We start from the raw sequence: 24,336 nt of genomic DNA on the forward strand, positions 1-24,336 counted from the left end.
TTATGGCCACCAGGTAACCTGCTGACCTCTAGCTGTGCCCCACCCCAGCCACCCTTAGGCTCTTTTCCACATTGGCACAAGGCTGGAATGCCAAGTAGCCCAGAGATGGAGAAGCAGCTCTGGCCCCTCCTGCCCTAGACAGCATCAACCCACCTTGACAGAGATGTGGCCATGGGCCTGGGGAAGGTGGGCAGCCAAGAACCAGTCCCCAGGTAAGGGGCTGCTGACATTAAAGATGCCGGAGGTGCGGTTGGGCAGTGTCCAGCTGAGAGTCAGTGAGAAAACTCCAGGCACAGCTGTGTCCCCTGGGAAGTGTGTGTGCAGGGGATTGATGACAGGGGGTGCCCCAGACCGGAAATATCTGGGGGACCAGAATGAAGAGAAAGGGAAAGCAGGCAATGGGGTAAGAAATGGGAAATGGGGAAAAGAAAGAAATGTCACTCATCGCCAGTGAAACAAATGGATTCCCTCTACTGACCCACACAATAAAATGTTTCCAGGTCAGGGGTCAGACATAAGGGGAAAAAGATCAGCTTGAGCATTCATGTAGTCATACAGAACTCAGGAATGGTCCAGAGACAGAGGTCTTGGCCTTCAGCCAGTCACACTTCAATCTGGACAAAGGCCAGGGGTCGGGAGGGCAGCTTAGGTACTCATAGGTCTCATTTTAGTATGGAGAGTGGCCTGGGGTTGGCACAGGGTCAGGAGGTTAACTCAGACACTCACATGGTCACACTTTGGTCTGGGCAGTGGTCCCCAAAGGTTCCTCCCTGCTCTTTGAAGATGATGAGATTCCACACGGCCAGGAACGTGTCTTCAGGCACATGGAAGTGGAAGAGCTCGGTGCTGGCAAAGGAGCGGAAGGGACTCAGCTTGCGGGGTGAGCAGGTGGAGTAGTCAGTCAGGAAGAGGCCTCCTGGGGAGCAGACGGTAGAGAAAGGAGCAAAGTAGGACAGGCCATTCCCAGCCACCCCCAGGCCCACCAGGCTGCAACCCCACAGCACCCACTCAACAAACTGGGTCTTGTGCTGCCCTTGCCATCGTCTGCTTTAACCCTTACCCTGACCTTGGGGAAAATGACCTTTCTTTACAGGTAAGGAAACAGGCTCAAACCTTGATCTGTCTCAATCCAAAACCAGAACCCTTTTTATAATCCCCATGGTTGCCCCTCACTTAGAAGCCATTGTTCTCCTCTTACCAAGCCTAACAAAACAGGTGCAGACGGTGGGCATGAGCACGTGCGTTACGCACGTGCATGTGCGTGCACACAGTGGCCTGGGTTCCCAGGCTACCGAGCAGCCTGGAACTCCACCTGTGGGCTTGGGAGTCGGCATGGGACTGTGAAACTTCCTTGTTTATTTTCTTCCCCTTTCTGTTCCCCTGTGGTCAGGAGCAATAAAAATTCTCTGAAGCTTCACAAGAGCTGTCTGTACACTGGCTCAGGGCAGCAGTGGGGAGGGGAAGTGTGGTGAGGCTGCAAGGGGCCTGCTTGGGTGGCAGAGGCAAGGACAGGAGCTGGCAGGCCACACGAGAGCCCCAGCAGAGGAGTAAAGGAGAGGACAGCAGGGCCTCCAGGATTCAGAAGGGGGGGCTAGGGATGCTTCCCAGAGGGAGGCCCAGGGAAGCAGTCAGGTGGTGAGACAGTAGAATCTCAAACTGCTTGGGAATAGTCATATCCAGCAAAACCAGGGGTGAGAGGTGGGGAGGATGTGGTCCTCATAGCTGAAATGCCTAGATACTTGATCATGGCCGTTAGGAGCAGAGTGCAACAGGTGAGCAGGACAGTCTGGTGTAAGCATCTGCCAGGCAAACAAACAGGCACCAGGGCTGGTATCACAGTGAAAAGAACCCAGTGGCTCAGCTGGATAGAAAAGGGTCCAAAAGGACAAAAAGGGCCCCAAAGGACAAAAAGTTCTGGGGAATCTGACTGCTCTGCAGACTGAACACCAGCCCCAGCGAAGCCCAGAAGGATGCCCTCAGGACAGATGAAAAGGTCGGGGACTTTAGCAGCTTCAGAACAAGAGTAAGGGCAGTGGGTGAGGGAGACCCTGAAGTGGATTTTTCAGCCACGGAGGAAATACTCACGGGCCTTGCCTATGCTGACAGTCTCTCCCTCTGGAGATGGGAGATATAACTCCAAAATGAGGCATGTGAAATAACAGAGAAAAAAGCATCTGGAAAGGCAAGCTGCGGATGGAGGGAGCATGGGTCAAGGTTGACCCTACTGAATTTCAACAACCTCAAGTCACCCTGCAGAGAGCCGTCCTCTGTAGGTGGAGGTCACTGGCCCTAGATGGGCCTATGCTCTTCAAAAGTCGCAGTCACACACAAGGCTCAGATCACATAATCGCAGTTCAGATCACATAATCGCTCTCAACTGTCAGCAAGAAAGACCTGCCACCTTGCAAGCTGAGCACTGCCCAGGAACCGAAGAGGCTCATAGAGCAGCAGTGATGTATTCAAAAGGGATGAAGGGAAATGAAACAAGTGATGGGGAAGAAAGGTTTCCTAAGAGCCCTGGCAGGGACAACAGTGAGGCAGAAAGCCAAGAGATGAATAGCCTGGATACTATTATTACAGGAAAGCAGAGTACTGAGCATCCCCTGCTGGAATTAGGAAAGGGCTCCTCCTTCTTCTTCTCTGGTACCAGGGATAGGTCATTGGATGGGCCATTGCCAATGTTAGAAAAAATGGTGGCCAGGCCCCCCAGTGCAGGTTCTCAGAGAGTTGATGGTGAAAGTAGCTAGTGACCTTTAGGAAATAATGGACAGATATCCACAAAGAGCCCTGTGATTAAAGGAACAATGGCATGGCCTGCAAAACTGAGGAACTAGTTAAGCCACCCACAAGTGGCTAGGGCCTACAGAGGTCACAGAATAGGCTGGTGGGAAAGGGGAGTAAAAAGCACCTGGGGATGCTAGGAGGAAACGAGAAGTTCTGAGGGCAGATGTTTGAGAAAGCACCTAGAGCCCTGTTCACTGCAGGGTTTGGTTTGGGGTGTCACTAGGCCTACAGCTCTGTGTCCCAGAGGAAGCAGGAGGAAGGCCCTCACCAAGCTCAGATAAACCTGTCCTGGATGCACCAGCACTTCTAAATGAGGCTAGGGTGATTTTCCATCACCACCTGAAACACACACAGACACACACCCGTGGGCTCAGGCTGGCCCTGCTAGTGACAGCACTCAGTAGAACAAAAAGGTCATTTGCTGTAATGGCAAGGCATGCCTGGGTTATGCAACTGCAGTCAGACAAGTCCAAGGAAAAGATCCAAGGGTGTGCAGAGACTGACAGTGCCATCACAGTCCCGTGACACTGCCGGTCCCTCCTCAGGGAAACCTCTCCCCATCACCAGGTCACAGAGCAGCCCTGCAGGCCAGTGACCATTAACTGTACTCAGGGTGGCCTTGCCTGCTGTGTGGCCTGTCAGTGCTCTTTCTCAGCCTCATTATAATCCTCCCGAAGCACTTGAACCTGCTTCTGGGCAGTCATGTTTTAATCCACATCTTTCAACTTTCTATAGCTCAGTGACTGATAATCACCTTCCTCTCCTAATGGCTCACAAAGAAAGAACCTAGAGCGGCAGAGATAGAAACTAGGAACTGGGCTCAACAGAGTGGACCCGCCCTCAATCAAACTGAAAAACTGACTTGGCTTTTGTCTCGGCTGAGTGCCCGCTCTGCCAGCAGCAGTAATCAACCCTGAGCAGTTACCAGCACTGAGCCCTTCAAGGAATCTGGCTAGGGACAGATGGATTACTTATATATATTGCGGGAGGCACCCAACACTGCCTCCAACCAAAGAGCTATCCACTTGGAAGTGATACTTTGGTGATCTGTCTGTAGGAGGAGCAAGAAGAGCTGAAGAGGAACATGCATGGGCCACAACACGTACCTCTCCCTCACACAATAACACAGACACTAAGGACACACAAGCTCACACCACACAACATACGTATGCCTGTGCTTACCAACACACAAGCGTGCACACACTACACATGCCCGGCATTCCCACAGATCCCACAGGTACATGCACAGACACATAAGCACCCAGATACCCGTGAGAATCTACACAGAGCTCGCACTTCTGCAGGAGCAGCGACCTTTGGCGTGCATTGGTCTCCTCAAGATTATACTCTGAATGCAGCCTGCTACCTCCAGCTGCTCTGCTAGATGTTTTTGCCAAAGACTTCCTCAGGCACCCCCACATCCCCTCCAGAGTGCTACCCACCAGAGACAGCTGGGGGCTAGGGCCATGAAGATTCTTTATCATGGGGCCATCCTTATGGCCCATGTCCTACAGCCGGGACCCCCTCCCCTACCCACCTTCCACCCATTAGGAAACTGGTTATCTCCTTCTCCTGTCCCAGTCACTTCCTTACTAGATGGTGGCCCTGGGCTGACAACTAGCGGAGGAGGAAAGTTTGTGGATGAAGCCCCCTTGTGGGCAGACAGGGGAGAGGACAGGTTGTGCCTGGAGCCTTTCTGCACTTGGATCTGTTTTCCTATTGGGCATATATTACAGTAAAAAACAACACTAGGATAGGGTCGGAATCAGGAAGCTGTTTTCTAGCCCCACACTGTCACTGACAACATGTATGACCTCGGGCCAATTGATCCCTTGCTGTGCCTCAGTTTCCCCATCTGTAAAATAGACTCCAAGTTTCAACCCTGCTCTAAAAGTGTCAGACATAATTCCTATGAAAATCAAACTCATTTGGAACGAATTTCACTACAAGAAGAAAACTCATTATAATGGCAACTAACCCATGGCCATCTGTTTGCTACACGTTATTTTCAAAACTGCTTTCTTAACCCTGCTTCAATGTATGCCCAGTACATCAAAGATTTAGGCCAGATCTTCCCACACTTGACTAGAAGTTCTCTGGTGGGGGACTCTCACCCCCATCAAACTTCACGAGCCGGTACAAAGCACTCAAGACTTCCTTGGAAAAGAGTCAAAGTGGAGTCCAGATAGACCCTCATAAAGAAAACCGTGCAGTCTCTGTCAGCCACCTGCTGAGCTCAAGCCCACAGCTGCAGCTCTTCTGACCCTGCCAATTCCGCTCAGTTATGTAAGTCTTCTCTCCTCCTCCCTATTTCTCTCTGCTTCTTCCCCAGCCATCTGGTTGCCAACGTCCCACCTCTCTTGAATCCCTCCAGTCCACCCCTCCCTGCCAGAACCCCATCCCTGCCTCATTCTTTCCTGCTCTGCACTCACCAGCCCCTGGGCCAAGGACAGACAACAGCAACAGCAGCAGTAAGGCTGACGGCAGTTGGAGCCCAGACCTGAGTCGAGGCTGGTAGAGCGGCGGGGTATGAGAGAGAGGGGTGGGCAGTGGGAGAGACTTGGGTAAACACAGAGATGAGGGCACAGACGGGGATAAAGAGTTGGGCTGGGCTGGACACAGGGACTTATGCAAGGGTAGGGGGTGTGATGGAAGGAGGGGCTGTGATGGGGACTGGAACAAGGGCAGGCGTTGGGCCCCGGGCTTAAGCAAATTTTGAAAATGGGGCTGGCACAGGGGCCGGGCTGGGATTTGGGAAAAGAGGTGAAACAGGGGCTGGGGCTGGGATGGGGCCCAGGTCAGGGACTGGAGGGGGGGCCTGAGCTGGGACCTGGATCTGGGCATTCGCTGGGACCCAGGCGGGAACTGGAACCGATTTGGGAAGCGGGGCGAGGGCGGGGTCGGGGGCCAAGGCCCAGAACGGGATAGGACAAGGGGCCGGGACAAGGGCTGAGCCATGGCCCGGGGCGGGGGCGGGGCCGGACAGGCCAGCGCGGGCGCTCGCTGAGCTGACCCGCGGCTCCGCTCCCACCCCCCAGGGGTGGCCTCCGGTGTCTTCGCGGGCCTAGGGCCGAAGTCGAGCCGGCTGGGGCCAGGCCGGGGACTGGGTAGGAGTTCAGGCCTGGGCGACTCCGGGATGCGCTGGACAGGCGATAACCAGGCCCCGCGGCTGCGGCCTCGGCCTGACGTTGTACGACGCTCCGCCCTCCGATTAGGCCGACTGGTCCTTCTCACTAAAGCCCGCCCCCGGCCCTGTTCTATTGGTCTCCTACTTGGCCCCCGCTGGGCTCGAGGACAGACTCCGCCCCAGTCCCCGCTACCCGAGTCCCCGCCTCTCTCACCCCAACCACCGAGTCCAGACACCCCCATAAGGTCCTCACAACCCTCACTGACCAACTCACAAACATTTCATAGGAACCCTACAGAGACCTTCACAAACCCAGACACCCACGGACGTCCCCACAGATATCCGCAGACCCTGCCCAGAGACTCTCAGAGTCTCAGAAAGATCCCGCAAAAAACCACTCACAGAGATCCGGCGAAACCCCCTTAAAAGAAGTGAACCCTCTAGGTGTGTCCCCTCCGGATCAACGCAGCCCCCTTAGAAGACCTCACTCACCGAGGAGGTGACCAGACCGCTGTTGCCACGGAGACTACTAAACGTTCCGGTTGCCCTGGTGACGGATCCTCCACTCCGGGGCAGGGTTCCAGAGGCTTCAGTCAAGCCTCTCCCTCATTCGGCCCTGGACCGCCTCGTCCCTTCCCCTCCCCCACTTCCTCAGAACCGGCCCGAACTCCCTCACGAATTTCTGCAGGTGTCCAAGTTCCTTCCCCAAGCTGTAACTTGTAGGCAAGGCCTCAGCACACAACGCCTGCTGTCAGGACTAGTCCACAACCAAGTGCCTTCTCTCCCTCGGGGCCAACCCTTCCCGGTCCACTTCAGACAAGACCCTGACCTAAAGACTTGTAACAGACGAGACAAAGCCTAGAGGTATGTAGTCTCTCAAGTGGCCCCTCCTCCAAATCCACATCCCACTCCCTCCTAATACCTTCCTGTCCCTTCCCACCTCACTCCAACCCCCTCCCATCCTCTGCTTTTCATCCTTATCCTCTCCCTCCCCGACTTTTCTCCACTCAGGTCCCTCCTCCCCTTTTTCCCCTTTCTGCTCCTCCCATCCTGTGTGATTCTTCACCCTCAGGCCCCCTTTCTCCTCTTGCTGAATGTCTGACTATCTTCCTCTCCATCATCCTACTTCTCCCCCTACTTTCTGACACAAACTTCCTCTTTGGAAAGGCCCTGATGAGTTTAAGAAATGATAAATGTAGTATTTGGGGAGCATGGACCAAAGTAGAGAGCAGGAGAAGGTAAGGATGGAATCCTTAGGTATTGCTGCAAATGATGACAGGCCTTGAATGTCAGGGCCAAGAAATTTGGACCTAATCCTTAGGCTGAGTCACTTGATTGCTTTTAGGCAAAGGAATGCCATTTCAGAAAGGTCTCACACCTGGGTCATTAAGAAGGACTGACACCCTTTGTACCTGGGCTTCCCAGGTGATACTAGTGGAAAAGAACCCACTTGCCGATGCAGGTAGACGTGGGAGACGTGGGTTCGATCCCTGGGTTGGGAAGATCCCCTGGAGGAGGGCATGGCAACCCACTCCAGTATTCTTGTCTGAAGAATTCCATAGACAGAGGAGCCTGGCAGTCTGTAGGGTCACACAGAGTCAGACACAACTGAAGTGACTTAGCATGCATGACCCCGTTTGGACATCCTTCCAAGATAAATTAGGCACACCCCAGTCCCCACAGCATCCTGGGCTTACCCCAGCACAACACCAACTCATTTGTATTGTCATTTTGGTTAACTGGTCTCCTTTTCAGATTCTTTCAGCTGAGTCCAGTGCCTGAGTAAAAGTGTTAAGATTAGGCTCTTTAAAAGCATAAGTTACATAAATCAATGAAAGAATGGACGATTGGATTAATATGCTAGGGAAGGCAGCAGAGGAGCAAGGGTATTGCATAATCCAGGTAGAAAATAATGAGAATTTGAACAAAATTGGAGGGAAAGGAGAGGAGAGAATGGACTTGTGGGATATTTAGAAGATAGGAAAGATAGTCTTTGGTGCCCATTCTAAGATGTTGGCTGAGAGGAAAGAAGACCACGATAATTCAGTTTTGATGACCTGTGGGACATCAATTTAGCAATGTGTAGCAGACAGTTGGGTATGACTGCGAAGTTCAGGGTCTGAGCTGGAAATACGGATTTAGGGGTCATCAACATACAACTGGAAATAGCTGAAGCACTGAACATGAATGACATTACCAAGGGCAGGGAGGGGCCCTTAGACAAGACTTGGCTGTGGTCACTGCATCCTTCTGCACTCTTGGGAGCAAACCTCCACTTTGCCTTGGTCTTCCCAGTCTCTAGAACTTCACAGCCTGACCTCTATGGTGCTAAACTACACCCAGAACCCTGCTCTCGGACTAGCCAAGATGCTATGTTCAGGATCCCTTCTCTGCTACCATCTACTGATGGGATTCTGACTGCTTCAGACTTTCAGTACGCAGTTTGGGTCTAGGCACGTGGATGAACCTTCTAGCACCAAGCCCTGGCCCAGAGCTCATCTGGCTTCCCCCAAGTCATATCTCAGGTGCACTAAAAACTTTATCTTAATTCCATAGCCCCCTGTGAATCCTGCCTTGCTGCTGCTGCTAAGTCACTTCAGTCATGTCCGACTCTGTGTGACCCCACAGACGGCAGCCCACCAGGCTCCCTTGTCCCTGGGATTCTCCAGGCAAGAACACTGGAGTGGGTTGCCATTTCCTTCTCCAATGCAGGAAAGTGAAAAGTGAAAGGGAAGTCGCTCAGTTGTGTCCGACTCTTAGCGACCCCATGGACTGCAGCCCACCAGGCTCCTCCGTCCATGGGATTTGCCAGGCAAGAGTACTGGAGTGGGGTGCCATTGCCTTCTCCAGAATCCTGCCTTGCAGACCCTCTAATCCTAACCTAATGAAACATGTACCCTGTTCTACCACTAGATGGAAGCAGACAAGGTCACAGAAGAGCCTCCTACCACCTTGGATGCAGAAGAGAGCCTTTCTTCAAAGGACCCCTCTCCTGAGGACTCACAGGAGCCCCCTATCCCTGAAAGCCCCTTAGAGCCTGCCCTCTCTGAAACCCTGTTAGAGTCCCTTGCACCTGAATCTCCTGTGTTGCCCTCCACTTCCCAGACCCCTTTAGACATCCACACCTCTGAAACCCCTGTAGAGCCTTCCACCTCTACCACCCCTTTAGAACACTCTGCCTCTGAGGTCCCTTTGGAGACCCTTACCCCTGAGACCCAGTTGGCAACCCACATCCCCAAAGTCCTAGATCAACAACTTGCTTTTCAGACTTCGTCACTAAACCGTGCCTCCCCTCATAATCCAAAGGAAGATTTCTCTGAGTCTTCCTCCAGCGAGAGCTCATGGGCAAAGAGGTCCATCCACACCTCTGAACTTGAAGTCTTTCCAAAGCACTCCCTTTCAGGCTCTCCATCCCAGGTCTACTTGGACACATCTACAAAAGTGAAGGAAGAGGAAGAAGAGGGCGAGAAAGAGATGGATGTCGCTGACAGTAATGCTCACGCAGCTCAGCCTGAACACCGGCTGGGCAAGAAGAAGGGGAAGAAAGGAGTCAGCCGTAATTGCTCCTGCTCATTCCCCTTTTCTCAGCATCATCTTTGACCTGCCTCAGGAGGAGGAGGTTGGGTTACTCTGTGACCTGGCCCCTTCTCTTAGATTTGGGGCCTCCTCACTTCCCCTTAGTTACTCAGCCTTTCCCTCCTCAGGTTACACCATCCACCCAGTGGTCCCTGCTAAACAGGCAGACCTGGTGGACATGGCTAAGTCAATGCACAGAGAGAAGTTTGGTACGCAAGTGAATTATCTTTTCCAATGGGAGAAGGATGCAGCCCTGAATGCCATCCAAACAGGTGAGACCAGGCAGCCTTTCAGGGGCCTGTGAGAGGCCCATGGCCATCCCTCTATCCAACAGGATCTAGGAACCTGCTCCTTCAGTGGATAGCCCTTGTGGAAAACGGCACCACCACATTCCTGGAATCTGGGAGGGGAGCAAATGGGTAGGCCAAAGTAGATGAGGGTGGATGCAGACAAAAAGTGAGGATATTCATATAAAGCCAAGCAGGAACAGGTAGCTGAACTAGGGCTCAGGTAACCTGCACCAAACAGATCCTAAAGCAGAGATGGCCCAGGACCCTGGACAGTTTCCAGGGGACTTGTTGCTCTAACAAGGCAAAAGGCCTTAGTCCCCTTGGTGGAAATGTATTAAAAGGCTGTCATGGGGACTTCCCTGGCAGTCCAGTGGTTAAGACTCTGCACTTCCACTGCAGGGGGCACAGGTTTGACCCCTGACACTGATGTGGGGGAACAAGGATCCCACCACATGGTGCAGCTAGAAGTTAAAAAAAAAAAAAAAAGGCTGTGATCCCTGCATGCCAGACCCATGATCACCTGGAAATCCAAAGCTCTAAGTCTCCTCACCAAAGAGAACCATGTCTTCTAGTCCCATCAACTCCAAGTCTCAGCCCAGAAGTAGTATTCTAGACAGTCCTGTTAATGGCATGCCGGGCTTCACTATCTCTGTATATAAAGGGTGTGCATATGAACCATGTGAGCACACACCATTCTGTGTATGAGCACGTGAATCTGTGTCACTGAACTTCATGTCTGTAGGAATTCGGTAAGAAGGTCACCTGACCTGTTATGAGGATTCTGGGATTTCGAGACTGAATTCAATAGGTATCACTGCATTTGGGGGGAGGGGGTTTATTTCCCTAATGATGGGAATAGAGTTATGTTCTAACCATAAGAGATGTTATCATGCAAATGAGACTGTGTGATCATGGAAATGAATGTATTATGCAGTCAAAATGGCATCCCCACTAATGTCTCCTCCCCAGTCCTCGTCCAATTATAACAGGAAGAGGGTTTGGAATCAAGGCAGAGTAGAAGGCCCTACTCTGGAATGCAGAGCCCACTCTGTATTGTCCCACATTAAGGGGATTATAGAGTCTGAGGTATAATTGCCATTCCTCTAGCTCAAACTTCAGTCTTCTTCCTCTGAAAGATGAGCAATGACTCTTGACAACAGTGCTTGAACTTGACTCTCCCAGGCCCTCAGGCAAGGCCTTGATCTATGGGGCATTGCACAATTGCACTCATCTCACACGTTAGTAAAGTAATGCTCAAAATTCTCCAAGCCAGGCTTCAGCAATATGTGAACTGTGAACTTCCAGATGTTCAAGGTGCTTTTAGAAAAGGCAGAGGAACCAGAGATCAAATTGCCAACATCCACTGGATCATCGAAAAAGCAAGAGAGTTCCAGAAAAACATCTGTTTCTGCTTTATTGACTATGCCAAAGCCTTTGACTGTGTGGATCACAATAAACTGTGGAAAGCTCTGAAAGAGATGGGAATACCAGACCATCTGACCTGCCTCTTGAGAAACCTATATGCAGGTCAGGAAGCAACAGTTAGAACTGGACATGGAACAACAGACTGGTTCCAAATAGGAAAAGGAATACGTCAAGGCTGTATATTGTCACCCTGCTTATTTAACTTACATGCAGAGTACATCATGAGAAACGCTGGACTGGAAGAAGCGCAAGCTGGAATCAAGATTGCTGGGAGAAATATCAATAACCTCAGATATGCAGATGACACCACCCTTATGGCAGAAAGTGAAGAGGAACTAAAAAGCCTCTTGATGAAAGTGAAAGAGGAGAGTGAAAAAGTTGGCTTAAAGCTCAACATTCAGAAAACGAAGATCATGGCATCTGGTCCCATCACTTCATGGGAAATAGATGGGGAAACAGTGGAAACAGTGGCAGATTTTATTTTTTTGGGCTCCAAAATCACTGCAGATGGTGACTGCAGCCATGAAATTAAAAGACACTTACTCTTTGGAAGGAAAGTTATGACCAACCTAGATAGCATATTCAAAAGCAGAGACATTACTTTGCCAACAAAGGTCCGTCTAGTCAAGGCTATGGTTTATCCAGTGGTCATGTATGGATGTGAGAGTTGGACTGTGCAGAAAGCTAAGTGCCAAAGAATTGTTGCTTTTGAACTGTGGTGTTAGAGAAGACTCTTGAGAGTCCCTTGGACTGCAAGGAGATCCAACCAGTCCATTCTGAAGGAGATCAGCCCTGGGATTTCTTTGGAAGGAATGATGCTAAAGCTGAAGCTCCAGTACTTTGGCCACCTCATGCGAAGAGTTGACTCATTGGAAAAGACTCTGATGCTGGGAGGGATTGGGGGCAGGAGGAGAAGGGGACGACAGAGGATGAGATGGCTGGATGGCATCACTGACTCAGTGAACATGAGTTTGAGTGAACTCCAGGAGTTGGTGATAGACAGGGAGGCCTGGTGTGCTGCAATTCATGGGGTCACAAAGAGTCGGACACGACTGAGCGACTGAACTGAACTGAACCCTTGTTCAACTCGGCACCTCACCTGTTCATGCACTGGATCCTGCTATTCTAAACAGAGTTCAGAATTCCTCCAGTGGAATCCCAGCCTCCACCCAACCCCATTGTGACTCGGTCTAAACTCTACCCCTTTTCAACCAAGCTTCCCTGGTGTGATGGGGCACTAATACAACGGACTGGCAGTGTAAGTCAGAAGCATCAAAGCCAAAAGCCACATCTGGACAGGCTCCAGATCCTAAGAGACCATGGGTAAGACAAGAAAACCTAGTTTGACAGGCACGGAATTGTGGATTGTGGTCCTGGCCAGAGTCAAAGAGCAGAGGACACTTGACTCTTTCTCATTCTCCTTATGGAACTTCAGGGCTTTACCTGGAATACTGGGTCTCTCTTCCCTCCTAAAGAAAGTTGCTCAATCGCTTATTCAATCAAGCTTCTATGTTCTCTGAGCACCTTTTTTGTACCAGGCCGGCCCTATGTGAGGACTGAAAACAGCGATGAAAAGACTGACGCTTCCTTAGAGGAACTCACAGTTGAAGGAGAATATAAGTGAACAGTCCACTAGAATGCACGGTGCTGTGACAAGAGTAGCACAAGAGTCATGGAAGGCAGGAGGAGAGGGACTCCTAGACAGAAGGGGAAGACAACTTTTAGATGGAGATGACAGTTCACTGGAGCTTTTAAATAGGATTACGAGTCCTAGAGCTGAAGGCCCCACTCCTGGGGTTTTGGGAGGGTGACCCAGGATTGTTGACTTCAAGTTGGGATACTCTCAGCTCTCACAAAGGATGAGAAAACCTGAGTGGGAAATGCTCTGGATCTCCTCCCACATTTACTCAGTACCACCCTTGCCTTGTGGTGAGACTAACTGTGAAGCCAGACAGTTTCTCATCTCAAGGGCAGCAACCTCTGGCCAGTGCCTGCTCTCAGGGATACAGCTTAGGCTCATCTTCCTTCCCATGCCTCGTTTCTTAGCCTCACAAGCCTCTATTTTTGCTCTTCACCCCACTCATGACTTCTGGCCTCCCCTTTTCTCCTGAACCTTGGGGAACCATAGACAGCCCTTCTCAAGTTCACAGAAGGCATTAGTTCAGTAACCTCAGGAATGTGGAAGGGACATATGACAGTGCCAGCCTGAAGAAGTGAGGGAAGAGCCTGCCTCCTTCCTTGTGGCACTGGAGCTGCCCCACCTCCGCCTCTTCAGGTCCCTTCACCACTACGCTCCTTAGGAGCCAGTCTCCACCACCTACTCTGCACCTGGCCCATCATCTTCCTTTGCCATCACCTTAGACACTTCAAGGAAACCAAGCAAAGGTGGGCTCAGCGTTGGGAGGGGAGGAGATGAGAATCCCACAGTCACAGAGAACACACCGAGATACATGTGTATCATCACACAGAAGCTCATTTATAATAATCTTCCTGCTCAGAAATGAAGGCTGTCTACAGTCCCCTCTGACAGGCCGACACAGGTGGAGTGAATCCTCGGGTGGGACGGGCTCTGAAGACACTCACGAGGTGATGAAAAAACCTTGAAGAAAAAGTCTAAAGGGGCAGGGAGGAGGATGTGTGGGTGGCGACAGAGACATATGGAGGGTGCGGTAAGAACACTTTGCGGGGAGCTTAGGCTATTTTTCCCTGTTACTTTCCCTTATTACTCAATCCTTCCATACCCAGGTCTCTATATTGGCTGGCGCTGCCCCCATTATCTATGGGACTGTTTCCGGATTGGGGATGAGTCCAAGTGCTTTTGTGGACACTTGCTGAGAGAGCACCAGATCATCTCAGGTGTGGAGGGTAACTGTCTTCTGTCATGTGTTGAGATGTGTGAGCGCATGTGTGTGTGTATTGGTTTTGGGGAGAGGTTGACATGGGAAGGCCAAGCCCAGTCAAGTGTTGGTCTAACCCTCTTCACAGACATATCCGTGCCCTGCAACGTGGGCCAGTGCCGCTGCCTCATGTTCTGCTTCATCCCATCACGCCCAGAGGAGGTGGGTGAGTTCTGGCTCAAGAGACGGGCCACTTTTGACCCCAGGGCTTGGAGGGCCCAATGTCGCTGCAAACACAGCCATGAAGACCACACAGCTACCGGGTCCCATTCCTGCAGGGTCAAAGGTACCTTCTTAAGCAAGGGGAGTGCATGGGTGGGCATCGGTTGGGATAGGCTGCAAGTAGTTTGGGGATGCAGATGGGGAGCTAGGAGGAGAGACTTGGGCATGCAGTTGGTGAGGAAGATGTGAGGATGTGGTCAGCCCCTGGGGAAGTCCCAATTCCCTGCACTCTCCTTGCTGCCCCCTTGTCTTAGGCTGTTGCTGCAGCTGCTTTGAGTCTAATTTCCTCTGTGCGGCCTGTGACCGGCGCTGGGAGGAACATGAGACTTTCTTTGAGACTGAGGAGACCCGGCGGCGAGGAGGGAGGCCACACGGTGAGAGGGCAACCTGGGATCAGGGCCCATTTAAGAGTCTATAATCAGCCAAGCTGAAGGCACTCCTGCCCTCAGCCATCCCACCCAGGACTACTTTGCCCCTCCTTCCTGCAACCCACACCCGCACTGATTTATACCCCCAGGAGCAGACTATGTGCCTTTTGCAGAGATGCCTACCCTCCGAGAAGCCATCATCAACAACTCTGACTTCAAGGCCCTCCAGAAGCAGGGGCTCTCTGGCCATCCCAGCTCTTACCCTAGTCCCCCAGGGCTCCCTAGCCCACGTGATGTCCAGCCTGGCCTTCCATCTAAGCCCCATATCTGACCTTTTCACCTCTGCTCTTCCCTTCTCCAGGGACAGACACTGTCAACACCTGGTGCAGGCCTCTGTGAGCTTGGCCCAGATCAGCAATAAAGAGAAAACCACTGGAATCTGACTGACTCTGTATGAGGCAGATAGAGCCCAGCCTGGGGCAGACATCCTAGGACCTTGGAGTTAGCACCTCCAGGGGGGCAAGAGACTGGGTAGATCCAACCATGTAGGTGTGCCTCCACTACACCTACATTCAAAAGGCTATTTCTGGCATCAGGAAGAGAGAATGGCTTCAAGGAAGCCAAGGAGGGAGGGATTTCAAGAAGGAGCACTGATGTCAGATATAGCTGGGGGCTCCAGGAAGATAAAGACTGAAAGTGTCCATTGGATCTGCAATTAGAAAGTCTTTAGTGACTTCAGAAAGTGCAGTTTCAGCGGTGCAGTGGAGAGAGTAACCAAACAACAGTAAGTGTGAAGGCATTTCTATAAGAAACTTAGATGAAAAGAGCAGGGAAGAAGTCAGACAATATCTACAGGGGGATGTGGAATCAAGGAAGCAATTTTTAGTTAGGAAAAAAGCCTTTTTAGTTAGGAGAGACCAGTAGAGAAAAAGACCTTGAAGGATACAGTAGAAAAAGAGAGATGCCTAGGGAAGCCAGATCCCAAAGACAAAAGGAGAGGATGAGGTAAAGGCAGAGGTGAAGGGATTCAGTCTGGACAGGAGAAACACCACTTCCTAGGACCAGGAAGAAGGAAGAAAGGATGGGGCCCTCACTGAGTTGCAGGGAGTAGAATTCTGTGGAAGTTCCCCTGTGAACATAGGAGACAAGGTCAGTTTCTGGTGGCGGAGGAAAGGGATAAGAGTTGGGGGGGGGGGGAGCAGGTAGGAGACAGGAAGAGGGATAAAGGCTTGGGAAGGCTAATGACAGGAACTGGAGAAAACCCTGATGGGTGGGTAATTGAGGATTCAGGTATAGTTGGAAGCTGGAACCAAGTCAGAGAAACAGAGAAGCAAAATATTTAGATTAATGGGTGGTGATGGGAAGTGTCAGGGAGGAAGAAAATAAGCCAAAAGAAGGCTTGAGGATATGGAGGGAGCTGACCACACAAATAAGAAAAAAAAAAGTAAAGCAGGATGCAATCAACAGATTTTTTTTAAAAAGGGAACAGAAGTCTCTAATGAGGCCCAGTAGCAGATGCAATGGTAGGGATCAAAGTACAGGAGACAGTGGCCAGAACCCACAGAGTGCTGCAGCTTTCAGAGAGCAGCTACAAGTGATCACAAGGGCCTGGAGCAGAGAATCCAGGGGCCAGGGGCCAGAATGGGTGAGTGTATGGGAGTGACTAGGAAGCCCTTACATGATTCTAATGGAGAACAGCAGATTCTGACAGTAATGGGCTCTATGATCTTAGGCCAGTCACTTTCCCTCTCAGAGCCTGTTTCTGGGTCTATAAAATAGGATGACCTATGTGCTACCTGTCTTTAAGAACCCAAAGAAATAACCAGTTTCCAAGTGTTTTGTACTCACCTACCAGTCCTGGCTGGTTTCCTCTTCCTACATCCCAGCACCTCTTATCACTTGCCCTTCTCCACAGGCACACAGACTACTGCAGCCTCCAGGGCACAGAAAAGGCCAATGTACATTTCCACACTTAGTGAGGTCATCTAGTCTTCCCAGGAAAGGAATGCAACTTTGACTGCTAGAACTCCTGGGGGAAATCGCAGGGTCAACTGTCTCCCTTGGGAAGGAGAAAAGACTCTCTAATATGGCTATTCAAAAGAAATCATTACTATCTCCAGAAGTAGAATTCCTTATTACTGGTTATTATGGAATTGGCTCAGATGGTAAAGTGTCTGCCTGCAATGCGGGAGACCCGGGTTTGATTCCTGGGTCGGGAAGATTCCCTGGAGAAGGAAATGGCAATCCACTCCAGCACTCTTGCCTGGAAAATCCCATGGATGGAACAGTCTGATAGGCTACAGTCCATGGGGTCGCAAAGAGTTGGACACGACTGAGCAACTTCACTTTCACTTTCATGGAATTAGCACCACGATGACCATTAACTAAAACCAATTCAACTAGCAGTCAACAATAAAAGAATGGTAAACTCATTTAAACTCATAAACCGCGATAAACTCATTTAAAGAAGTATTAATATTATGCAGCCATTACAAAGTATTTATATAGACTATGTAATATTATGGGAAATTGTGAAAAGGATAAGAAATTGTGACAAGAATGTAATTTGTCAGTTCAGTTCAGTTCAGTCGCTCAGTCATGTCCGACTCTTTGCGACCCCATGAATCGCAGCACGCCAGGCCTCCCTATCCATCACCAACTCCCGGAGTTCACTCAGACTCGCGTCCATCGAGTCAGTGATGCCATCCAGCCATCTCATCCTCTGTCGTCCCCTTCTCCTCCTGCCCCCAATCCCTCCCAGCATCAAAGTCTTTTCGAATGAGTCAACTCTTCACATGAGGTGGCCAAAGTACTGGAGTTTCAGCTTTAGCATCATTCCTTCCAAAGAAATCCCAGGGCTGATCTTCAGAATGGACTGGTTGGATCTCCTTGCAGTCCAAGGGACTCTCAAGAGTCTTCTCTAACACCGCAGTTCAAAAGCATCAATTCTTCCGCGCTCAGCCTTCTTCACAGTCCGACTCTCACATCCATACATGATGTAATACATATGTATTATATATTATGCAAAAGGAAATGAAAGAAAACAGAAAATGTTATCCATTCCACAATTAATTCTTGAGCGTCTATATATGTCAGGTCATATGCTTTAAAACAAAAAAGACACAGTGGTGACTTTTGCCCTGTATTACACATCAGACTAAAACTTACCTGGTTTGAGTATATTAGAGTATATTAGCATTTTGTGAGTCCATGTTTCTGATGTCAAAAAATATATATTCCAGCAGAACAAAATATACTTCTAACCTAGCCATAAGGCATTTTCCCTTGTCCTTCGAACCCGCCTGACTCACTGAAAATGTCAGGCACGGAGCTAACCGTGTCACATACTTATTCTGAACAGGAAAGGACACTGGACACATATACCTTTGCTTATTAGTCGTGCAATAGACAGGACACTTCTGCCCCGTCCGTCAAAATAAAAAGAAAGAAAGAAAAGTGCAAAACCGCCCTGAAAACAAACTGCAGAATTTTTAGTCTTGGAGTGAACAAGCACATACACTAAGGAGGAATTGCCCTCAGACGAGTAAGTTAACATGTTTGAAACGGTCAAAGGGCTGAAACTGTTTCTGGGGGAAATGCTGGGTAATTATCCCACCAGCTAAAAAAAGATCACGTCCCTCTTCACCTTCAGCCCTACGCGCCGGGAGTCCCCCACCCGCTTCTTTCCCCTGTACCCCTGCGGTCTAGAACTTCCGTACTAGCGTCCTGGAGCCAATAAGCGCCGAGTGGCCGCCTCTCTAAACCCCGCCCTCCTACTGGCCAATGAGCTTCTGCGAGGCAGGTGACGGAGCACCGCCCCCTTCCTCTCAGCCCACCAATAGGGGCCCGACCCGACTAGGCGGTGTCAATACGGTAAAAGCCCCACTACCCGGGAGCCGCAGCCTAGGATGGGCCGAGTTTGTGTTGAGAGCCAATTGGAGGAAAATCCCACCTCCAGGTGTCTCAGTCCTTCCAACAGAGTGAGAAACTATCTCACAGCGAAAACTAGTGAGGGGACCCAATGGTATAGGAACTTTCACTCTGACCAGAGGACGAAGCCAATGGAGTAAAAACTTCACCCTCGAGTTGGCACAAGAAGCCAATGGGATGAAAAGATTCCGCAAACCACCGTGGCGGCGGAGCCAGTGGCGTGCCGGGCCCAGGAACGCTACCCAATGGGACGACGGAGTTCGCTTCCGGCCTCGGCCGGAGCCAATGGCAGTGGCTCGCCGGCTCCCCGCTGCCCCACCTCAGCAGGCTGCGGAGCTCGAGTGCTGACCCAGGTGGGAGCTTCCCGCGGCCGAGGGAAAGATGGCAGCGGCAGTGGTGCTGGCCGCCGGGCTCTGCGTGGCGCGTCGGGCGGTGGCGGTGGCAGGGCCTCGGGGGGTGCAGGTGAGAGGTGGCTGTGGGGCAAGGAAGGGGTCCCGCGGGCTCTGACTCTCTCCAGGGCCGGGGACTGCATTCCTCCTCGGCTCCCACGGCTAAAGCAGCCCTAAGGCCTCGCGGGACCGCAGCCTGAGTGCCCGGCGGGGTACGTTGCCCCTCCCGAAGCGCAGGCTCCAGGGCTCTGCGCCGAGGTCGGACTGATGGTCCCGGTGGCCTCTCTTAAAACCTCGCCGCGGGAGAAACGAGCCGGCGATGACCAATGCTGTACACAGTCCCTGGCCCCGAAGTCGACACAAGGTCACTGCACCATGTGCTGCCCTCTCCCAGCCAACCGAAGGCTTACCCACCCCCACCCCACCCCCGCAGCTCCTCAGTGCGCCCTGCAGAATTAGAGGGAGCCATTTTTTACCCCCGTCCTGGAAGCCATTCTCCCGGTTTACTAGAACGATTCAAGGAGTCAGATGCACCTCGTCCCTTTCTCCAACAATGTGACACATCTGACTTCAGCCTTCTTTCAGCCCCTGGGAAACTGGGACTTACCCTCAGTTCCCTGGGGCTGGGATTGTGTGGACTCAACTCCTCCCTCCTCTGATTCAGGAGACTGGAAGCAAAATTCACAGTAAGAGGTCAGGTGTGACACCCAGACGCCCTTGTGTCAAACAGGGTAGTTGTATTAAACCTCAACAAAACAAGTAAGACAGCATAAAGATCAGACAAAAAGTAATGGAAGTGGAAACTTATAAACAAAGAGATCCAAAGTAGTCTTAAGAGATGATAAAAATCACCCCTTTATATTTGATGCTGAGAGAAGGGATTTAGCTAAGGTAATTCAGTAGTCCATGAGGTCACAAAGAGTCTAACAGGACTGAGCAACTAAACACACACTACGAAACAAAAAAATGTAGTAAGATAGGAACCAGGATGTAAGCCTCCGGGTTCTCACTCTGCACCCTTTCCCCTGAACAGGGATAGGTTTCCTTAGTGCTTCAGGGGCAGCACTCCATGCACTGCTGAGACCTGCACTGTAATACTGCCTGTTATATAACCAGGCCCAGCATTATCTGGGCCTACTCCCTGCTGCTGATACTGTGAAAGTGAGGAACTCTCTCTTTTAGTGGGAACCACTAAAAGGTTCTTAGAAGGGTGAAGTTAATGGCTGTCAGAGTCCAGTCTCTGCCAGCCCCACCTAAGTACATGAGAGAGGTATTGCCAACTTCCTCCTTTGAGTGTGTCTGACCCACCTGCAGGTCCGAGGAGCTGCAGGTGTGACTGATGGGAATGAAGTGGCCAAGGCCCAGCAGGCAGCTCCTGGGGGAGCAGCCCCAACCATCTTCTCCCGGATCCTGGATCGAAGCCTCCCAGCTGACATCCTATATGAGGACCAGCAGGTGCGGTGCCCTTAGGACCCACCCCCCTAAGAATTTCATAAATACCATCCAGCCGGTTGAAGTAACATGGTGGCCTCTGGCCTGTCACTGCTCCCAGTGTCTCGTATTCCGGGATGTGGCCCCTCAGGCTCCTGTGCACTTTCTGGTCATTCCTAAGAAGCCCATTCCTCGGATCAGCCAGGCTGAAGAGGAAGACCAACAGGTGGGAAGGACAGGGCCAGGGTTTGGCTGGGGGAGCCCTGTATTCCTCTAGAAATTTTGCTGCCTGTAAGTGAAGCAACCTATCTCCCTCCCCTTTCCCTGTAGCTTCTTGGACACCTTCTCCTTGTGGCCAAGAAAACAGCAAAGGCTGAGGGGCTGGGTGATGGATACCGACTTGGTGAGTGATGTTTGGCCCCTGAGCCCTTCCCTCGACTGTGAATTCTCACACCTGCCCCTCTGTGTGACCATTCTTTGACCTTCCCATAATCCTCACCCCCTAACCCAAAACTCCATTTCAGTGATCAACGATGGCAAGCTGGGTGCACAGTCTGTGTATCACCTACACATTCACGTACTTGGGGGCCGACAGCTCCAGTGGCCTCCAGGTTGAACTTACCAAATGACCAGGGACCCCTGACTTGGATGTTTGGATGAGATGGGGGAAAACGGCACCCTGTGAAGCTAATAAACTTGCTCTCCCTCAATTCTGGATCCTTGTCTTAACTATATGAAGATTTATACTACAAATAGGAAAGAAAACTGATTCAAGACTATGATCCCCCTTGACTATGGTCTGAGACACTTAAGGAAGCCCATTCTGTAAAGGAGTATTTAAATACCTATATATCTCTGAGCTCAAGACTGGTGGTCTACCTGGGGCAGGCTTCTAGAAAAGTAGGAATTCGCCTGAATGAATAGGAAGAGACTGAATCCCAAGACTTGCCAAGCCACATTCTAAGCAGGGTCTGTAAGGAGGACTGTCAGTGTGAGGGCCTTTTACTGGAAGAGAAATAATCAAACCCCAAAAAAGTGGCCACCCTTTGGCTAATCCCCATGTCTCACCATTTTGCTTTTGAGCTACTTGTCTGATGCCTCTTCATCCTTAAAAGCTTTGAAAAAATGTTCCTCCATAAATACACGAAATAGGCCTTTGACTGATACCTCAGCCCTGTGCCTGTTCTAAAACACAAAGAACCACCTTCAGTTCAGTTCAGTTCAGTTCAGTCGCTCAGTCGGCCTCTTTGCGACCCCATGAATCGCAGCACGCCTGGTTAGTTATGGAGGCCAGCGGAACTTTAAGAGCCGGGCTGACGCGGAAGGGAATCCGGACGGAAGGCAGCCATTGCAAACCACAGCGGGTTTAAGACTTCCGCCCCGCAGAGAACTTGTCAGCACCCTCACCCTCCACGTCCGCCTAGCTCTAGTTCTGCGCAGTCTCCTGGCAAGGTTTGCCGTCTCTATGGCAACCCAGTAGCTGGCGTCGGAAGATGGAGACCTCTGAGTCTACTGACAGATCGCAGTCGCGGTGAGAGCCACAGCTCTGGCTGCAGGCGGAAGGGGACAAGGAAGTTTACAGACTTTGCTGTGCTGACAGCTTTGCCGCTTTCACTTTTTTTTTTTTCCCCCAGATCTTTAGACTTACAGCCCAGCTCGGACAGACTAGGGTCCAGTTCCGATCCCTTTTCTTCTTGGGATGGCCGTCATAGATCGGCCCTGGTAGCTGCAACCGCAGCAGCTTCAGCAGCTGCTACAGCCGCCTCCACTGCCAGAGCAGCTGCATTATCGACAAAGAGCCCAGCCCCCTACTCTCATGGGAGCCTGTTCACGGAGCCCTCCTCTGACAGTCTGACAGAGCGCTACACTGGACCCGGATTTACCCACAAGATAAGCCACGGGAGACTCGGCTTTCAGCCTGTCAATGTTTCCCATGTTGCTCGGAATTCCTATACTACAAATGACCTTAGCTCTAGTCGTGGCCCTGTTCCTGGCTCCAGTTCTGGCCCTGTTCCTGGCTCCAGCTCTAGCCCTGGTCCTGACTCCAGCTCTGACCCTGGACCTAGCTCCAGTTCTGGTCCTGGTGGTAGCCCTGGCGGTGGCTCAGGTGGAGATCCTGGCCATGGCCCTGGTCCTGGTAGTGGCTCTGGTCAGGGTCCTGCCGGTGGCTCTGGTCAAGGCACTGATCTTGGTCCTGCTGTTGATTCTAGGCATAGCCCAGGCCATGGCCATGGCCCTAGGTTCAACTTCTCTGCTCCTGTAGGCTTCAGAAACCCCAGGGGAGATCTTATCCCTAATTATACTGGCTGCAAACACCACTGTCACTGGGAGCCGCAGAAACAATCCTGGAAATTTTTGAAAGTCTCAGAACCTGGTGCCCGAGGGCTGTGGAAGCCCCCCGACATTGAAGGGAAGAGTACGGTTCTCAGTGAAACACTGCCACGGGGCCAGTGCCTTCTCTACAACTGGGAGGAGGAGGTATTAAGGTTTGACCTGCTCCCTTTTCTTGAAGGCTGCCCTCGGTTGATGGGGGTGGGTTACAAGGAAGGATATCATTGTCACTCAACTTGGGGCCTACAGAGAGCCACCAACTACCTGGATCAAGTCCCAGTCATGCAGGATGGCTCTGAGAGTTTCTTTTTCCGACACGGACACCGGGGACTGCTGACCCTGCAGCCACAGTCACCCATGTCCTCCTGCACCACCCAGAAAGACTCCTACCAGCCCCCAACAAGCCACTGTCAGCCAATTCGAGGTATGAAACATGAGAGAATGGGCAAGAATGAGTCCAGTAGAGAAAAGAATATCAGGTGGGCCTATGGTTGTCTGAGGGGTGTAAGGACAAAACCCAATTTTTCCTCCTTTCCCCAACTTTGTTTCTTCTGGGCCTGTTTCTTAAGCAGCCTCCTCTATTCTGTCCATTTCCTGACCTCCCCCAGGGAAGCGTGAAGCCATACTGGAGATGCTCTTGCGCCAACAGATCTGGTGAGAGGCTGGGTGAAGGGAAATGGGGAGGGGGAGGACAAAAGTCAGGGGAGAATGCCCTTGACCCTCCCCAGGCCTCTGTAGTAAAGAGGTGCAGGCAGAGCAGGAACCCACAAGGAAGGACTTTGAGTTCGAGTCTGTGACACACCACGACTACAAAAAGGAGCTGGTGCAGGCAGGGCCTCCCGCCCCAACAAAGGTAAGAACGCAGTCACCCCCACCCCTCACCCTTGTACAGCTGGGTTCTGACAGGCTGTGGGAAAGCAGCCAGCCCAGAGGCTGAAGAGCTGAAGAGTCAACTCTTCAGGCCAAGAGTTACGCAGTATTTCCCTCACAGCTCCATGACTACCGTACAGAGCAGCCTGAAACCTTCTGGCTAGAGAGGGCACCTCAGCTACCGGTGTGTAAGAGTGACCGGCTGTTGGGAGTGGGTGAAAGGAGGGGAGGAGGCTGTTCTGTCCTGGGTTGGGGCAGAGCAGGCCCCGTCCTCATTCTGGCATTCCTCCAGGGTGTCAGTCACATCAGGACACTAGACACACCATTCCGGAAGAACTGCAGTTTCTCAACACCTGCGCCTTTGTCTCTAGGGGAGCCGTTGCCCTTTGAACCTGAGAGTTATTCCCAACAAGGAAAAATATCTTCCCTTGCCTGTCAGGGAGGGGCGCAGGGTGGTGGAGGGGGTTGAACTACTCCTGTCTAAGGGCTGAGGAGGCAAGTAGATGTGGAATATGGAATCTCCTCTCTGTACTGGAGAGGTGGGGAGGAAGTGAATTTGGTCTGTACTTGGTGACAGGGTTTTACATAAAAAGTGTTCTCTCTCATCCTGAGACTGCTGATTCAGTGATTCTGTGAGTTACTGTGTCCATACCCCAGAACCTTGAAGCCGCCCCTTACACAGACTATGTCACCCAT

The 24,336-nt window shown here is 51.4% G+C and overlaps 4 protein-coding genes across 17 annotated transcripts in view; 3 read left to right on the top strand and 1 right to left on the bottom strand.

Moving 5' to 3' along the window:
• The window catches only part of TMEM8B (transmembrane protein 8B), a 25,010-nt gene extending 19,024 nt beyond the window's left edge, over nucleotides 1–5,986 (bottom strand). For 2 of the 6 annotated variants that reach the window (XR_011254327.1, XR_011254326.1), the window contains exons 1-3: nucleotides 5,217–5,957; nucleotides 727–916; nucleotides 154–361 (exon numbers count right to left, since the gene is read on the bottom strand). Coding sequence is in view for 2 of the 6 variants with exons in the window: in XM_069576201.1 (XP_069432302.1) it covers nucleotides 154–361; nucleotides 727–916; nucleotides 5,217–5,742 (924 nt within the window). In the remaining 4 variants the exon portion in view is untranslated. Of the gene's footprint in view, nucleotides 1–153; nucleotides 362–726; nucleotides 917–5,216 lie in introns of those variants that run through there. The other 4 variants (XM_069576201.1, XM_069576202.1, XM_069576204.1 and 1 more) reach the window with 3 other exon arrangements.
• FAM221B (family with sequence similarity 221 member B) lies at nucleotides 5,123–15,127 on the top strand. Of its 6 annotated transcripts, none has more exons than XM_069576214.1 (8): nucleotides 5,123–5,311; nucleotides 6,356–6,775; nucleotides 8,825–9,467; nucleotides 9,616–9,759; nucleotides 13,948–14,058; nucleotides 14,188–14,385; nucleotides 14,576–14,695; nucleotides 14,839–15,127. In XM_069576214.1, the coding sequence occupies exons 3-8, from the start codon at nucleotides 8,825–8,827 to the stop codon at nucleotides 15,018–15,020; spliced, it is 1,398 nt and encodes a 465-aa protein (XP_069432315.1). In that variant the 5' UTR covers nucleotides 5,123–5,311; nucleotides 6,356–6,775; the 3' UTR covers nucleotides 15,021–15,127. The 6 variants fall into 6 exon arrangements, with proteins under 6 accessions (XP_069432315.1, XP_069432317.1, XP_069432314.1 ...); XM_069576213.1 differs by lacking the exon at nucleotides 5,123–5,311 and adding an exon at nucleotides 7,079–7,149 and having other exon boundaries at nucleotides 6,692–6,775; XM_069576216.1 differs by lacking the exon at nucleotides 5,123–5,311 and having other exon boundaries at nucleotides 5,943–6,775; nucleotides 15,051–15,127.
• Nucleotides 15,128–18,537: 3,410 nt separating this feature from the next.
• Nucleotides 18,538–21,149, top strand: HINT2 (histidine triad nucleotide binding protein 2). Of its 2 annotated transcripts, none has more exons than XM_069576251.1 (5): nucleotides 18,538–18,972; nucleotides 20,323–20,463; nucleotides 20,561–20,665; nucleotides 20,770–20,842; nucleotides 20,964–21,149. In XM_069576251.1, the coding sequence occupies exons 1-5, from the start codon at nucleotides 18,865–18,867 to the stop codon at nucleotides 21,053–21,055; spliced, it is 519 nt and encodes a 172-aa protein (XP_069432352.1). In that variant the 5' UTR covers nucleotides 18,538–18,864; the 3' UTR covers nucleotides 21,056–21,149. The 2 variants fall into 2 exon arrangements, with proteins under 2 accessions (XP_069432352.1, XP_069432353.1); XM_069576252.1 differs by having other exon boundaries at nucleotides 18,554–19,081.
• A 558-nt stretch (nucleotides 21,150–21,707) lies between these two features.
• Nucleotides 21,708–24,245, top strand: SPAG8 (sperm associated antigen 8). 3 transcript variants are annotated; one of them, XM_069576208.1, is made up of 7 exons: nucleotides 21,708–21,970; nucleotides 22,074–22,917; nucleotides 23,020–23,194; nucleotides 23,379–23,424; nucleotides 23,509–23,623; nucleotides 23,762–23,824; nucleotides 23,933–24,245. In XM_069576208.1, the coding sequence occupies exons 1-7, from the start codon at nucleotides 21,933–21,935 to the stop codon at nucleotides 24,107–24,109; spliced, it is 1,458 nt and encodes a 485-aa protein (XP_069432309.1). In that variant the 5' UTR covers nucleotides 21,708–21,932; the 3' UTR covers nucleotides 24,110–24,245. The 3 variants fall into 3 exon arrangements, with proteins under 3 accessions (XP_069432309.1, XP_069432308.1, XP_069432310.1); XM_069576207.1 differs by having other exon boundaries at nucleotides 23,762–24,245; XM_069576209.1 differs by lacking the exon at nucleotides 23,509–23,623 and having other exon boundaries at nucleotides 23,663–23,824.
• Nucleotides 24,246–24,336: the final 91 nt, after the last annotated feature.

Source organism: Ovis canadensis, chromosome 2 (assembly GCF_042477335.2).
Source record: "Ovis canadensis isolate MfBH-ARS-UI-01 breed Bighorn chromosome 2, ARS-UI_OviCan_v2, whole genome shotgun sequence".
Taxonomy (NCBI): domain Eukaryota; kingdom Metazoa; phylum Chordata; class Mammalia; order Artiodactyla; family Bovidae; genus Ovis; species Ovis canadensis.